Source organism: Garra rufa, chromosome 21 (genome assembly GCF_049309525.1).
Source record: "Garra rufa chromosome 21, GarRuf1.0, whole genome shotgun sequence".
Taxonomy (NCBI): domain Eukaryota; kingdom Metazoa; phylum Chordata; class Actinopteri; order Cypriniformes; family Cyprinidae; genus Garra; species Garra rufa.
This window is the reverse complement of record NC_133381.1, coordinates 8,315,893-8,333,854: the sequence shown is the minus strand read 5'-3', so window position 1 is coordinate 8,333,854 and position 17,962 is coordinate 8,315,893. Positions and strand designations below refer to the sequence as shown.

The following is a 17,962-nucleotide window of genomic DNA, read 5'->3' as shown; positions in this document are numbered from 1 at the left end:
TATTCAGCAGTGAATCCAAAAAAGGAGAAACAACAAAAAAGTGTCCACAAAATGTTAAGCAACTGTTTTCAACATGAATGGCAGTAAGAAATGTTTTTGAGCAGCATATTAGAATGGTTTCTGAAGGATCATGTGACACTAAAGACTAAAGTAATGATCCTGAAAATTCCGCTTTGCCTTCACAGGAATAAATCATATTTTAAACATTATTAAAACAGAAAAGTTATATTAAATTGAAATGACATTTGATTATTTTCCTTTTTTTGCAGTGTTTTTTTGTTCAAACAAATGGAGCCTTTATGAATACAAACGCAGACTTCTTACAAATATCAAATTTTTCCAACCCCAACCTTTGATTGTAGTTTATATAAAAATACAATTAGTTGTGTTGTTTTTTTTTTGACTTATCCATCATACACAAGCTCACTTGTACTTTTTGAGTACTTTTTGTTCATGCTAAACTCACATTCCGCAGGGAAGGCCTCATTGCAGACAGTCTGTCGATTCCTACTAAGAACATTAGCGTAGCTGGCACACCTTCTTAATGAGATCATACGGCTGTGTTCACATGTCTGCTCATTACAGACGTTTATGACACTGGGTGATTTAATAGGAGAGCGAGAGAGAAGACAGATAGCAGTTACAATGGCAACAAATTTGTCTCGGAAAGCCAACTGCACAAGGTGTGTTCGACGTATCAGGTTTCAGCAGGCGCAGAGTGTTCAAAGGCCTGGTTTTGTTTGAGGTCATGCAATGAATGTATATTGGTGCTGTATTTTTATGCAGCTTGTCCTGGCTGGTTGCGTTGGGTTGGGCTGTTGATATGCTTGTTGACCTGACCTAGCTATTCCTAGTATGGTGTCAGAGTAGCAGCGTAGTATTTGGCAACAGGATGATTGCACATGCACACACCCTTATCGTGGACGGTCGCTCAAAGTGCCACAGAAGCAATCACAGAGCGAGTGTGAACTTATATTGAGATATGGAATTCAGAACCAAAGCTGTTGGGAAATCGGAGGCTCTACAGGTGGTTGTTGAGATGTCTTCATTAGGGACTTTGAGGCAGATTGATTTGTCTTTGTTGTTAGCTTGATGAACTACTGTTGACCTCTTTCAAAGGAGTTCATCTGCTGAGTTGGTTCTCAGACTATAAGATAAAGCTTTTGGATATCATATGCAAACATTGAACATGGGTACACAAGTCTGTTTTGGAACAAACACTCATTTGTCATGATAATCTTATGTTAAAATGACTTTGGAGATTCAATATTATATATTATGCTTTCGCATTTGTAAGCAGTTTGGACATGCAAGTTTTATTATTGACTTCTAAGCTTACTGTTTATTAAATATTAAATGTCAGTGCATATATCAACATGTATTTGGGTCAGCACTCAAAACAACAGTGGACAAAGAGGGCAGAGATAATCACAAGCTTGTTTGTGACTCAAAAACGTGCAGGAAGGGAACTTGAGAAGAAGGCAAATCATTGCACAATAGCTCCACCACAACCCATCTACAGCTCAGTTATGGGAAAGAAAACTCCCATGTGCTTTGATTTGAAAGCATACCAAATCAAATATAAAAGTGGATTCTGTCCATATGCCAAGTGCATTGAAAAATGCATTGACTTTCTTTGCTGGATTTGAAATAGAAAACCACAGAGTTTCTTCAGTGTTTCTGAAGAAGGGAAGTTGTAGTGAAGAACTGGTGGGAAGTGAATTTCAGTCTGCTATGGTGTATTTAAAAACAAAAAAAAAAACAGCAATGCATACTTGTTTGCACTTGATTTTTTTTTTCCGTTTATATTTACAGAGGTCAAAAGTTTACACCTTGCAGAATCTACAAAATGTTAATTTTGTGATCAAAATAAGAGGGATTATACAAAATGCATTTTTTTTGTGTGTGTTTAGTACTGACCTCCTGAATAACAGATTTCACATAAAAGATGTTTACATAAAAGATGTTTACATATACTCCACAAGAGAAGAAAATAGTGCGTTTACATACACTTAAATCTTAATACTGTGTTGTTACCTGAATGCTCCACGGCTGATTTTTTTTGTTGTTGTTTAGTGATAGTTGTTCCTGAGTGCCTTGTTTATCATGAACCGTTCAACTGCCCACTGTTCTTTAGAAAAATCCTTCAGGTCCCACAAATTCTTTGGTTTTTCAACTTTTTTTGTGTATTTGAATCCTTTCTAACAATGACTGTATGATTTTGAGATCCATCTTTTCACACTGAAGACAACTTAGGAACTCATATGCAACTATTACAGAAGGTTCAAGCGCTTACTGATGCTCCAGAAGGAAAAATGATGCATTAAGAGCCAGGGTTGTATACTTTTGAACAGAATGTGTACATTTTTCTTAATTTGCCTAAATTTTTATTTAGTACTGCCCATTAGAAGCTACAGAAGATACTTGCATGTTTTCCAGAAGACAAAATAAGTTAAATTTACCCTAAACTTCTAATTCAGATTCCTCCGGCTTTTAATGCATTGTTTCCTTCTCAAGCATCAGTGAGCATTTGAACATTCTGTAATAGTTGCATATGAGTCCCTCAGTTGTCCTCAGTGTGAAAAGATGGATCCAAAATCATAGTCATTGTTGGAAAAGGTTCAAATGCACAAAAAATGCTGAAGAAACTAAGAATTTGTGGAACCTGAAGGATTTTTCTGAAGAACAGCGGGCAGTTTAACTGTTCAGGTCAAACAAGAAACTTAGGAACAACTATCACTAAACACAAAAACCAAAGCTATAGATCATTCAGGTAACAACACCGTATTAAGACTCAAGTGTATGTTAACGTTTGAGTGGACATTATTTTCTCTTGTGGACTTTATGTAGACATCTTTTATGTGAAATATCTTATTCAGGTCTGTACTAAATAAAAAAAACAAGCATTTTGTATAATCCCTCTTATTTTGTTAAAATTAATATTTTGCAGATTCTGCAAGGTGTATGTAAACTTCCTCAAGACCTTAACTGTATTTATATGAATAGAATTGCACTGATATTACTTTTTACAACATTAGTATGTATACTGTTTACAAAATGCAAATTATCTGTATACTGAGAATAGCTGAACGACCGAATTTGCATGCTATGTGGAATACTGTATACCTCAGTGCAAAGCCATCAGCTTGATCATTTAATTACCTGTGATAAATGCATTGGGACTTTTATCAACCACAAATCAATCTCTCTCCACTTACAATTTGCTTAAACTGCAAATATTTTTGTAGTTTTTATGTTAAAAGTGGTTATATATCTAATTTAACCATGCAATGTAGAAAGATCATGCGACTCCAGTGTAACTTGCTATGCTTGTCTTTGCAAAATATACATGACATTCAGACATGACATGTACTTTTATCCCTTTGGTTTGGACCAAATGCTCCAAGATATTTTGGACAAACTCAAAGGCTCCTCTGTTTGAGAGAGCAGCTGAAAAGTCTTGGGTTTATACCGTGAGAGGTGCGTGGTCCTTTGATTTATGTCCTTGCGTTTTTTCAGGGCCTGAGATCTGGAAAGATCTATGAAAGCGATTGTAGCAGCTGGTCTGTTTTAGACGGTCTGGAAATGGTATTGTGTAAGCTTAGCAGCCGCCCCACCTCTCCTTTTGAATGAGTGCCATTGTTTTTGGAAAAGCGCAGGCAAGTTCAGGTAAAGGAAGTGCGATATGAGAAGTTCTCGGGCCTTTAAAGGACGTCGTACGTGCATTGTGTGTGTATTTCAGTGTGGCATTGTTTGTCTCATGTCTTGTTTTGCTTGCATGTAAAGTTTGTAAGGCACATGCACGCAGATTCTGCACTCTGACCCTGTTCTTCAGAGAAGGTCTGAAAGTATTGATTATCTTTGCCATTTATAGGCATGCAGGGATCTTGAATAGCCCATTGGCTCCTTATCAGACCTGCGTTTATTTCCTCCGGCAGGCGCACACGTGCTTGTAAGCGGAGCCCTACTGTCCCGGCCAATCACAGCTGCTTAGGTGAAATTCTGGAGGGTGTCAGTCAGACCAATAAAACCACGTGCTGTGCTGAAGACTGTGTACATACTATCTTCTGTAATGGAATACTGTGCAAATGTCGGAGCAGAGGAATTTACAATGCATTGACTTGTCGAATAGCTTGGATGCATGTGAGTAAACACAAAAGACATGCATGTACAAAACGGCCGCGCTCACTTGTTTGCAAAAACATTTGTGTTTTAAGGATCGTTTTTTGACACTGAGCAGCCTACGAGAAGACTTTCAGGCAGTTGCTCGGTTGTAAATGTGCCTCAGGAGCTGCATGAGCATGCTAGTACTCAGAACGCACAGATAGAAAGAGGAAATGAAGTTATCTCTGCTTTGTTTTGGCCTCTCCGTTGAGACCGTGTAATCTTGTCCTCGCTGGTGAGCTCAGCCAGTGTCCGTTGTATTAGTCAGTGTTTCATTGTGGGCTTATGGATGGGACGTGGGGATAATGTTCCAAAAACATCTTTTTTTCAAGCTTATCTGCGCTTCATGGGTGAAGTATCTCTTTGAAAACAAACTGCTTGGCTGCTTTTCTAGCCCCTGGAGAGGGAATGGGCATAAGAAATCCAGAGCCGTGTGTTGCGTTCAGCTTTACTTCACATGCACTTATCTGTGCTGTTTTATTCCTGTTTCATATTATGCCTGAGCTGTAATGAAATGGGAATTTTTAAAAGCAAATTATTTGGCTTGTCAGCGTTTTGTGTATTTGAACTCTTTCTACCAATGACTGTATGATTTTAAGATCCATCTTTTTACACTGAGGACAACTGAGGCACTTATTTGCAACTATTACAGAAGGTTCAAACGCTCACTGATGCTCCAGAAGGAAAAATGATGCATTAAGAGCCAGGGGTGTAAACCTTTGGACAGAATGTGTACATTTTTCTTATTTTGCCTAAATATCATGTTTTATGTTGTTGTCGTCATTTTTTATGTAGTACTGCCCTTCAGAAGCTACGGAAGATACTTGCATGTTTTTCAGAAGAAAAAAGTTAAATTTACCCTGATCTTTAAATTCAAAAAGTTTTCACCTGGGAATGGAAATTTTTAAAAGCATTCAACATGATATACTATTAGATTTACTGTAGCTTGTTTTTTTATGTAGTCTTATTTTTGTGCACTTTTGGATTAAATCTGAATTTCTTAACAAATTGCTCTGTGTCTGTGACCCATTTTCTTACCAATTTATGTTATTCAAGCTTTCTCACATCAACGTTCTCCGTCTTTTATCTAGGTTTCTGTGTCTGTCTTTGTGATGTAGCCTAGTTATTTTAAAATTACACACTCGCAAGTGCTTGCTGCATACTGCATTGGCTATTTAAGTTAAACTGTGGTCACACTAGGCTTTGTGCATGCACAATTATGTTAGACACGTCACACAATCATATAAATTTGAGTTTTACCCACAAGGTCAAGCTGTGATGCATTGGTTAAATGTATTGTGGATATTTTCAGGTCACAGTTAACTAAACTTGAACTTTTAGTATAGTAGAAGACGTAACTTTCTGTCCCTCTGTGACCGTGACTTAATTCTTTTTGACATGAAATACTCCATAATTGCCATAAGACCCCATAATGCATCACAGCCATAACCACGCCATCTCTTTGGAATGTACAGTTTGATGTTCTGTTGAGGCACAGCATTTGTAGCCATTGCAAGTGGTTTAAAATTACCACTACAAATACTCAGGGTACTAGAGAATGTATAGATTACACACTTGTGTCAGAGTGTATTTTTGTTCACCACTAGTCAGAACCTGAAGCCATCATTGAGTGCATTTACATGTACAACATGATGCTGCTAACTTTCAAAAATCAGCTCATGAAAACCAGGTGCGAGAAAACATGTTTGTGCCAGATTTCGAAATCATCAGTGTTTTCTCTTATATTGGCATTAGAGTGGACAATGGGTCCAGATTGGGTTTTGCCTAAGACATTTATATGATCTACACAGTTATTAAGCATAATTGGTATAAAATTATGAAAAGGTTATGAAAACTTATTAGGGTTAGGTTAACCCTAACCACATATTATGAATACTGCAACAAGTAACATGAGAAGTGCTGGAGTAAAAGGTTCCAGAATTGATTAGAAAAGTACCAAATATGTGACCTTGGACCACAAAACCAGTCTTAAGTAGCACAGGTATGTTTGTAGCAATAGTCAACAATACATTGTATGGGTCAAAATTACAGATTTTTCTTTATGCCAAAAATCATTATTAAGTAAAGATCATGTTCCATGAAGATATTTTGTAAATTTCCTACCCTAAATATGTCAACTTATTGATTTGTAATATGCATCGCTAAGAACTTCATGTGGACAACTTTAAAGGCGATTTTCTAAATATTTAGATTTTTTGCCCCCTCAGATTCCAGATTGTCAAATAGTTGTATCTTGACCAAATATTGTCCTTTTCTAACAAACCATACATTAATGGAAAGATTATTTATTTAGCTTTCATATTTCAAAAAATGTACCCTTATGACTGGTTTTGTGGTCCAGGGTCACATATGAGCTAGTATAAAGATGTACATGAGACCACAGAAAGAGAACTGAGAGTGGTTAACGGTAAGTGTTTTAAAAGTTAACAGCGAGTCAAGTGCTCACGAAAGTCTTTTTAGATGTTTTCTGGTAGATAGATTCTGCTGTTCTAATGGACACTTTTACTGCTGGTAGAACTGCCCAACTGTACAAACCAATAAAAAATATCTGCAATAAATTTTAACTGTACTATAAAATGCTATAGTTGGTAGTAGGTTTATACTGTAAAGGTCTAATGTTTCAAAACTTTCCTTATATAGACTTTACAGAAGTTGGAAAGACAAACTGTTCTCAATTTCGTCCATCAATGTTGTTTTGCAGTGAGGCTGGAGTCCTGAACCCTTCTGTTGGGAGACGTCGCTCGAGCTGGAGGGAGGAGCCTAATGCCTCAGAAATGTGAAACTATCAGTTACTGCAACCCCACCCCTTACCGGGAAGCACGGTTACGAGCCTCCAATCCGCCATCAGTCTGGAGGTAATTAGTACTTACTGCACTCAAGCCTATACATGACATCACACATTTTGAGGGTAATTTGATGGTAATTCACTTGCATTTGTTTAGATGGGACGAATCCACTTTTCTGTGTTTCTGATGTTCGTCTCCAGGAAAACAATATGAACTCTTTCATCTGTTCATCGTCATGGATGTCCCCCTCCATCCAGGGTGTTGAACACGACAGCCAATGTTTTCATAACAAAAACTTTAGAGACACTTACAATGTAGATTTGGCATTAGTTTGGTGTTGAGCTGTGACAGCGAAAGAAAAGCATTGCTTTTAGCATATTGTGGGGTGGAGAAAAACAAGCTGTTCTGCGTGCGTTTAGCAAGATCCTGTTCCCATCTCGCCTTTAATTACCCCTCTGTTGTCTTCTCACTAAGCTACATGAGCTATAGACTGCGGCAACACATGTGGCGAAGTGTGCAGACCCAGATGCTCAGCCTTTTCTTCATGAAGAACAGAGTGTTACGACATAATTGGAGCAAAGTAGACTTCATAATCGTGACTTCATCCTTGTTCGCCCCCCCCCCCCCCCCTCCGTCCCCATCAGTTGGACAGGTCCTCTGGCAGGCCTCTTATAGAGGAAGTCTTGAGCGTTTACAAGAAGAGGGGAGCAAACAAATCTCTTGTTAACTGAAGCAGTGTGCTGATTTCGGTATGAGCTCACTTCATCCTTTGACATTACTCATTCTGATGTTTCGCTTTTCACTTGTGGGTATTTGTTTTCTTTTTACATAATGCTGTTGTGCGCTTTTGCCCTCGAATTATCATTAGCTCACACATGTGTTTTGGCCCGTGGTCTCAAGGAAACTCTGAGTTGTGGGAGCGTTGAGGGCAAGGGCTGGGCGGCAGCTGTGTGTTGTTGCCAGGTTGTGTAATGGGTAAAAATCAGCATTCGAGCGCCAGATAGGAGCTGGCGTGCCTCCAGGATAATCATACTCCTGTCCAGCAATGGTGCTGCAGTGTGTTCCTCTGCAAATTGGGAGGTTCTTTAAAGATTTTGAAGTAATCGGTACAATTCCTAGCTCTCTTTTATGTGGTATTTTGTCATCCATCAAAATATAATTCAGATTACATGTTTAACCTTTGATGTTTATCGTTTCATGAACAAAGAAGGGAAGCTAGCTCCAACTCGAGCCATTACCTTCCTATATTCAGTGCTGATGTTTTAAATCAGACTACCTGGTCCTTTATGTCTGGTCAAATTAAGTCCAACCATTAAAGAGCAATTTTAATTTTATGCCAAAAATAATTAGGATTTTAAGTAAAGATCATGAAGATATGTTGTAAATTTCATACCATAAATATATCAAAAATGTATTTTTGATAAGTAATATGCATTACAAAGAACTTCGTTTGGACAACTTTATAAGTGATTTTCTCAATATTTAGATTTTTTTTTGCACCCTCAGATTTTAGATTTTCAAATGGCTAGAATCAAATAGAAACATTAAAGGATAGCCATGTTACAAACTGCAATGTAAACAGTTAATGCAAAGTTGTTTATCAAAAAGGTACATTATACATGCATTGTGAAAGCAAGTTTGTTTTGTTTTTGTTGTCGAAAGATGATAATGTGAAGAATCAGTGGTTAAAGTTCATTTTTTCCACGATACCGCGGCAATACAATATGTTGTGTGCTCGTCAATTTACAGAGGACTGCTTCTCTAATCTTAGCTTTTATCATCTTTGCCTCCTAATCTAATTTATTTGGGCTAACAAGCGTCTCCAAACCATAACCTGCAAGTATGATATGTTATGTCTACATTTTCAAGTGAGTGCTCAAAATATAATTTTTTTTGTGCTAATATGTGATGTATACCTAGTGCAGCTTTAGGTCTCCAGATAAACCACAATATTACTGTCTTACTGAAATAATTCGCTGTGAATCCAGTATTTCCTGAGAATGCGTCATTTAATGTAGACTGTCGTTATTTTAATTACTTAAAAAATAAAGAATATAACTAAGACATATTTGGGTTTACAAACTGCATTGTTTTATCAGTTAGTCACGTTAGCACTCTGCTTACGTATACACCATTATTGTTTTGTGTTTACAGTTTAGCAGCTAAAATTAGCTGTGGACACGATTCGCTTGCGTAAGTGTTAAACAATGTTTTTATGATATTATTTTAAGAACGGATTGAACTATATTATTGTTTTATGTAAAGGCGCATTATGGTTGGCAGGTTTTCACAACAAAACCCAGCCAATTTCTACTCAAAACTACCCCAATCGCGTTCGAGGGGGGCCCCGTTAAAAATCGCGTTCTGGGGTAAAATACTTTTTTATATATATATATATATATATATATACACGCATATATACGCGTTCCCCTGGTAAATTCACATTTAAATATGACGTTATTGGGGTCGCTTCAAACTGGTCAGATGGTAGGTTTGGCAAGCTGACCAATCAGAGCAGAGTAGGCTTATGGAGGGAAGGTTGCACATTGCACTCAAAGATGCTTTGTAAGAACTGTTATGAAATCAATAATAAATGACTCCATGTATAAATGTATATTCTATAACATTACAATGTTTTCTGACCTTAGATGCATTTAACATATGACTTGCTCTTTAAACCAGAGAATCTACTATATTTGAGCTTTGCTAACACAAAATTGGCAAGAACAGGAAGTCAGAGGCAGGGTTGTACCAGGAAATGTGAGTGTGCCCGTATCCATGGACAATCAAAGCCACTGTTGACTTGCCTTTTGTGTTGTCCCACTTTTTGTCTAAGACACCAGCTCAACAAAATGATTCTGACCTTACAGATTGGCCTATCCTGCTGTTTGCCACAAAGGAAGGCTGGCACAGAAGGAGATGTGCTGGTCTGTGCAAGCTTTCCAAGGACACACCAAATGGTATTCTCACTTGTCAATGGACATGCCACTTTCCATGTTTGCCATCCAATGAATGGCTGCAGCCAAGGCCCCCCCCCCCCCTTTTTTTTTGAGCGAGCAAGCGAGCCACCTCCCACTCTCACTTTGGCTCTGAAATAACCATCCACACTGTCCAAATGCCATCCCATGTCAGGTCACGTGAGAATCCCCAGCACCACTTTATCAGGTCTGAATCTGCCGTGGAAGAATGCCTTATATGCACTTGTGTCTGTGAGAGTTTAGTCCTCCCACACATAGACACTGCTATTGGCGGTGCCGCAGGCTTGTTTGTAGGGCAGCTGGGTCTGTGTCAGCTGAGTGCTTGTGTAAGAACCCAGCTGTGTCTGGACCTGGGTGGCTCTGCTCCCATTATGTCAGCCTAAGGGCCAGAGGGAACAGCTAGCCCTTGTGCTCACTGCGATACTTCTTCTGCGTGAAGAGTTATTTGCCATTTTGCACGTGCTGTACAATCACGTGTTAAAAACATTACTAAGAACCTGCTGTATTGATGGATACAGTTTCCGGCTCTAGATTCTTTTGTGCCATTTAATCTAGAGTTTTACAGCTAATGTGCATGAACAAAATAAGGTGGGCACATTACTTTTTGTGTAGATTTTTACTTGCTAGAGACATGTATCTTAAATCCAGTAATTCACCTACCATTTACCATTTACTGTCACTCATCTGTTTCCAAACCTGAATCATTCTGTAAGGCTGGCCACACATTTGAAGATTTCAAGCCAGATTTTGAGTCTGATTTGCACCTCCAAGCAGTTGACCTATCTGTAAGCCCCTCCCCTCGAACGCGAATGAGCCAATGGCAGTTGAGTATCAGTTGCACAGGGACTGAAACTTGGACATCTTTAGATTTCTGGATGTTGTCATCTACGGTCACGATGACCGTAACATCCAAATTAATCTCTTTACCACCATATTTATTTTAAAATCTTTTATATGCCCATGATCTATTTAAGTCCCACTTAAATGCGCCTCGATGAGAGGTGGTCCATCTGTATCCAAAATTTATCAAAAACATATTGGGACAAGTTTTCACACTGACAGCTGTAAGACAGTTATCAACTGTTTGTTTGTCCGAGGCAGCAACAATAACTAAGGGGGGTGGGGCTTACGATAGGTCTGTTGGGGGGCGTGGCTCAATTCGGGTCTTGTCACAAATTACTTTTTGTCCAAAATAAATCCTCAGTTGTGTGGTGTTATTACGATTATTTTACTGCTTCTGTTCACCTCAGAGGCCACACAATCCCAAATAGTAAAATTCTCTTGATCAGGCTGCTTCTGACATGATACCCACAATAGACAATAAGAGTGAGCAAGCGGATGTTGAATGATTCCGGGGTGGCCAACCCTGTTCCTGGAGATCTACCTACCTGCAGACTTTAGTTCCAGCCCTGCTCCAATACAGCTGTCCGTAATTATCAAGTGCTATCTAAGATTAATTAGTTAAACGTCAGTTGAAACTGTCCATAAGTCTGTGGTCTCCACCAGTTTTAAAATCGTTTAAGATTTAAAAATTGTCTAGTGTGTCCAAGGAAGAATATGTTGTTTTTGTCCATACAGGTACAAAATAAAGTGTAAAGTCGGCAACACTAAAGCTCCAAAAAAATAAATAAAAAATATTTATTTATAAAACAACTTTCGCATAGCGTATGTAATATGTTGTTTTTTGTCCATACAGGTACAAAATAAAGTGTAAAGTCGGCAACTCCAAACTGATGAAGAGCCTGCGTGCTCGAAACGTTACATACGCTATGCGAAAGTTGTTTTATAAATAAATATTTTTGAGATATTTTTTGGAGCTTTGGTATTGCCGACTTTACACTTTATTTTGTACTTGTTGCTTTTTAGTCGAGCACCCATTTGAGACTGATGTGCATGCTTTTGTTTCATTTTTCTTTTGTCCATACAGGGAAAGCATGTAGTAAACATGGGCGGTTAGACTACAGATCCCATTCAGCTCGTCCCATATTTGAAGTCTTCTAAAGCCATACAGTATGAACTTTGTGTAATTTGTATAAATGGACGTAAGTTCTACTGTACTGAAAGATTCCTTTAGGATGCTCATGCTACCTTGGAATAATCAAAAAGTGTTTTTACCCTTTTTAAGATTTATTCTTCCAGTTTCTCTTATCTGCCATTTAGTTTAGTGGAATACCTTGTATTTGTTTTGAAATTCTCTTTTATCCCTTTCTCTTAGGTTTACCACCATGCACCTCAAGCCATACCCCAAACCACAAGATAAAGAGATACATCGGGAATCTGTGCACGATGGAACAAGAGGCCTCCATGCCGACCAGCAGGGAGTGCTCAGGAAAGAGTGGGGCGTTCGCCAGGCGTGTGGGCTCATGGCCTCATCTGGCAACGGCACAGCCAACCGGTGTCCCCTCAGTGTCATCTCCACCAACACTCTCCGATGTAGCAGTGTGAGCAGTGCACCAACTAGAGTCAGTGGAGCCCGCAAGACCAGAGCGTCCTCTGTCTCAACATTTACCAGTTCTTTAGTGCTGCTCTCACCTTCGACTGGTTTGGAGAATGAAGGCTCACTTCGGATCTATCAGGGAGAAGATGGCGAGGGATCTTTGGATATATGGGCTGTCATTAAACCTGGGAACACAAAAGAGAAAATCGCCATATTTGCATCTCAGAAGTGTGGCAGTACTTGCAGTAGTGTTATTAAGAACCCCTCAGAAACAGAAGCCATTGCTCCAGAGTTGCGGACTGTCTCTGTGAAAAACAAAGGCTGCTGGGATGGTGACTGGTCTGTGGCCAAGCGCAGGAGAAGGTCTGGCATTACAGACAAGTCGAAAACTATGGAACCATCTTCCCCCAAAACTGAAATACCGAAGGTATCTCAACAGGAGACTTTCAATGAGAACATCAGTCCTTGCAAAGGAGTTGCAGAGGATGCAATCAGGACAGAGGGGGAAGAAGACGAAAAGAGCATTTCTGTGGTGGAGATGGTGGCATACTTGGAGCAAAGAGCCAGCGACCAGCAGGTAAGCTCCAAAGTACCATCCTTGCGCAGCACCAGCACCATCACTCTATCCAAAGTCGGAACCATCCCTCAACCTGCAGAGCAGCAGTCCAAGGTGGCAGACAACCTAGAGGTCCAAGATGAGGAAGGTGAATCCGTTCGAGTTCTGGATATGGTGGCCAAGTTGGAGTCGCAGTGCCTGAATAGACAAGGCCTCCAAGGAGGAGACCTCTCTCGAAACAACAGCTTGCGGAGGAAGGTGGGGCGTGTGCTTCTGGCCGGGTCAGAACCTTACCCATTGCCATCACAACCGGTGGCACCTACAGTCCCTCAGGACTCCAGAGTTGAGAGTGTCCCACAACAACTGGATGGCGATTTAGACAAGCTGAGTTCCCCACCTATAGAGACCTTGCAATGTGGGCTTGACACCTGCGCCCTCAAGGAGGAAGAAAGGTCTACTATCTCAAGTCCTGAAATTAACACATCTGTTGAGACCGTGCAATCCTCACCAACCTCAGAGTGCAGTGAGGAACCGTTACCAGGCATGTTGTTCTTTGCCAAATCTTCTCCTCAGCCTCCATCAAAGAGCAGATCCCAGAACAAAGAGCCTTCTCACATCCAGGTCCTTGAGCCTTCTGTGGACACTGTAGTGTCTCTCAGAGAGGAGAGCAAGGATGGACTTGTGGGTGACCAAAATCATCAAAACTTACTTAGTCAGGAGCCTGTGCCTTTTCCATTACGCCGCCTAGTGTCTCACGAATTCCTAGAAACTCGCTTCAAGATCCAGCTGCTTCTGGAGCCTCAGCAGTACATGGCTTTCCTGCCGCACCACATCATTGTAAAGATCTTCTGCTTGCTGCCTACCGAGAGCCTGGCTGCCCTCAAGTGCACCTGCCATTACTTTAAATTTATCATCGAGAGTTACGACGTACGGCCGGCGGACTCTCGCTGGGTGAGCGACCCACGCTACAAAGACGATCCCTGCAAGCAGTGCAAAAGGCGGTATGACCGCGGTGACGTTTCGCTCTGCCGTTGGCACCATAAGCCCTACTGCCAGGCGCTGCCGTATGGCCCGGGCTACTGGATGTGCTGCCGCAGGTCTCACAAAGACACACCCGGTTGTAACGTGGGACTTCACGACAACCGATGGGTCCCTGCCTTTCATAGCATCAACATGCCAATTTACAAGAAAAGCAGGGACGCTGATGAGGATCTGTAGTGTGCCAGAAAAACGGGCTGAGAGTAACTAGTGTGAATGGGCTGTGTGTTTCCTGTTGCCAATGAGCATGTGCGCTTTTGATGTAGGTTGCTGAAACTAATCCGAAATTGCTGGGTCTTTGAACTTCTACTCTGCCAGTCAGTTACCAATTCCCCTGTCGAAAACCCTCCTCAGGTCCTTAATGTTGGTCTGCACTTTAACCTTTAAAGATTGAATTTTGCAGAGTTCTATCTGGGTACTGCTTGATGATTTTTACTTCGAGTAAGCATTAATGACTAACTTATTTTTTCAATCTACCCTCCGTTCTTTTTCTGTGCTTCGTAACACACCCTGACTGTATTTCCTGCACTGATGTTAAACGTTTTCGAGCATTACACTTCTTGCCTACGTGATTAACTCATTGGTCAGTAGGGAAATCTTAAACAAGGGCACAATGAGTTATTGACACACATGCTCTTATTATCATCTCGTAGTACCGCTAAAAAGTCCTGGGATGTTAGGTGGCGAAGTGACTTCGCGACTTGATGGGATTGACTTTTTGAGATTTGTTCTGAGCCCAGATGTTTACATTGTACATAGCACAGAATCCTATATATCATAACAGGGTGATGAATGATGGCACGAGTGTGGCGTGAAATGCATTTAATCTTAATATGGGGTAAAATGCCTTGTTCTTTTTATGCTAACTTTTTGTGTATATAGATATCTATTTGAAATGGTCACACTTGTTCTGCAGTGGGTCTCTTGTGATAAACCCTTGTGAACAGGTAGTGCATATTCTCAAATTTTAAGTATTGATATCCCTTGTATGATGTATTGTTTCTTGACAGGAAACATTTGAATGTGGGAAGAGAGTTTCTCTCATCTTGACAGTGACTAACTGAACACCATCTGAAAAAAGAAAAAATTCATTGCAATATACTGTTTTCCAAAGTGTGTCAGATTTTTAAAAACTATTGTTAATGACATTGCTGTGCTCTGCCTATTAAGGCATTTTACTTCAATAAAGTATATCTTGAAGAATTTGTAACCAATGTTCTGCTTTCTCTCGTTCTTTGCCTTGCTTATATGCTTACACTGCTTGAGTCCAGCATACTTGTATTAACCAGTTCATTTATAGCTTTCCCTTTAGATTAGTGTAAGAAGGGTTTGGTTAATTACAAGCTGATTGGTTTTCTTTTTGGACGTTGTCTTTGGGCTAGAACATTTGAATAAATCATTCATTACTAGGCTTTCATTTCCAAACTTCCATTAGCTTTTATTTTGGTTCTTATGTTTCAAGCTATGACTGAATGGAAGATCTCTTTCTGAGAAATAAAAAGTGTGGGTTTTCAATGGAGAATAAGTGGGTCAGATCTTGGATTTAAGTTGGCTGGCAGTAAATTGTTTATAAAACTCACTGCCTACAATTAAATCATGATTTTTAAAAAAATCTTCGATATTAGACCTAATCCTAGCTTTTCTGACATAGTGGTCATGAGCATACTAATGCATGGTGGTATAAGTTTCAGTTTTACATTAAAGTTTTGTTACCAATGCCATAGTAGAAACAGATGTGACCCTGGACCACAAAAACAGTTGTAAGTCGCAGAGGTATATTTGTAGCAATAGCTAACAATGCATTGTACGGGTCAAAATTATTGATTTTTCTTTCATGCCACAAAATCAATCGGATATTAGGTAAAGATTTTCCATGAAGATATTTTGTAAAATGAAATGAAAACGTTTTTTTTTTTTTCTTCGTAATAGGCATTTGGGCAACTTGAGAGGTGATTTTCTCAATATTTCTTTCTTTTTTTTTTTTTTTTTTGCACCCTCAGATTCCAGATTTTCAAATAGTTGTATCTCAGCCAAATATTGTTATATCCTAACAAACCATACACCAATGGAATGCTTATTTAGCTCACTCATGAGTATGATGTTCTACAAAAGAAAATCTCTTGTAGGAAGAGTAGTATTCAGCTGGTCTCAACATAGTGGCCAATATTTCTTTGTAAAATGCAAAATATTGATCATACTGATTTTAAACTTATTCATTAGTTTGAAAATGCTTTGAACCAAACACTCATAACATCTTAGTTGATAATTCAATATACTTTTTTGACACTTGACAAAACACCCCATGTGTTGGTATGGACCACATCACATTACAGAATTTTAACCCACATACTAAAACACTAAAACATACTAAAATATAACAAGAATTTGCATAACTGTACTAAAATTTAGTTTATTTCCCTTAAATAAAGGACTATGTGTTCCCATTTGTCACTACCGAAACTGATGATGTTTCGGTCGTGACTGTTATGGTAGTGATCATTTTATGGGATAATACCTGAAAAAAAAGTCACTACAGAAACTCCACCAAATGTTTCGGTAATGACAATTTTAGATACTTTTGAACCTAGCTCAAAGACGCTAATCAGCACATGGTTAGCTAGCACAGTTCTGAACAGTGGTACACATATAAAAACTAAATGTTATGGAAAAACTTCCAAAAAAGCAGTAGAAGTAAAAATGGTGTTCGGTAGTGATGTTCCGTAAAGTCACACACAGAGTTTTTAGACTTTTACCATGTAGCTATGAGACTGACAAAAATATTTCCTAAACATAAATGTAGGTGTCAGTTAAAATCAGTCTCAGACAATGGACTAAAACATACTTTTTCGGTAATGACATGAAAATGCGGGACATATTTTATTACATAGTTTCATAATTTACAAAGGAAATATTAAATATAATTATTAAATATAAATTTGACTTTTTTTTTTTTTTGAAAATCAAAAAGATATTTTGAAAAACAATGGAATAAAATGCAAAAAAATATATTTTCATAATTTCATAAATTTAAATTTAGGGGTTATGGTTCGGAATAGCCGCCTTTCAATTAAAGGAACCCACTAAATGATGATTTTATATATATTAAGCTTACTGATATTTTAAATATTATTTCAATGGGTTTCAATCGCCCATAAAAGGACATTAGTAAACATCCAAGATTTTAAATCTGAAATGCTTTTACATGTTTTTTTTAAATGTTGTGAGACAATAGTTTGCACCAATTCTGTAGAATGGCCCATATGTTTTAAATATTTGGCCTGTATATTTGATATCTTTTCAACATCAATTGCCCACTTGGTAGTCTTCATCTTATGTTAATGCACATCGCTTCAAACATTTTGTCAAAAATGCTGTTCATTTCTTTTATATTTGTTGCACATTTATCTTTAACACCTTCAAATGTCATTTTTAAAAATGTGACCCTGAACCACAAAACCAGTCTTAAGTAGCACGGGTATATTTGTAGCAATAGCAAAAAAATATTTTCATAATTTCATAAATTAAAATTTAGGGGTTATGGTTCGGAATAGCCACCTTTCAATTAAAGGAACCCACTAAATGATGATTTTATATATATTAAGCTTACTGATATTTTAAATATTATTTCAATGGGTTTCAATCGCCCATAAAAGGACATTAGTAAACATCCAAGATTTTAAATCTGAAATGCTTTTAAATGTTTTTTTTAAATGTTGTGAGACAATAGTTTGCAATAGAATGGCCCATATAGGTGAATATGTTTTAAATATTTGACCTGTATATTTGATATCTTTTCAACATCAATTGCCCACTTGCCCACTTATGTTAATGCACATCGCTTCAAACATTTTGTCAAAAATGCTGTTCATTTCTTTTATATTTGTTGCACATTTAACTTTAACACCTTCAAATGTCATTTTTAAAAATGTGACCCTGAACCACAAAACCGTATATTTGTAGCAATAGCAAAAAAAATACATTG

The 17,962-nt window shown here is 38.5% G+C and overlaps 1 protein-coding gene across 1 annotated transcript; it reads left to right on the top strand.

Moving 5' to 3' along the window:
- The first annotated feature begins 4,048 nt into the window (after positions 1-4,048).
- On the top strand, positions 4,049-15,194 carry fbxo34 (F-box protein 34). Its single transcript, XM_073826829.1, has 3 exons — positions 4,049-4,143; positions 6,887-7,040; positions 12,165-15,194. The coding sequence occupies exons 2-3, from the start codon at positions 6,949-6,951 to the stop codon at positions 14,158-14,160; spliced, it is 2,088 nt and encodes a 695-aa protein (XP_073682930.1). The 5' UTR covers positions 4,049-4,143; positions 6,887-6,948; the 3' UTR covers positions 14,161-15,194.
- Positions 15,195-17,962: the final 2,768 nt, after the last annotated feature.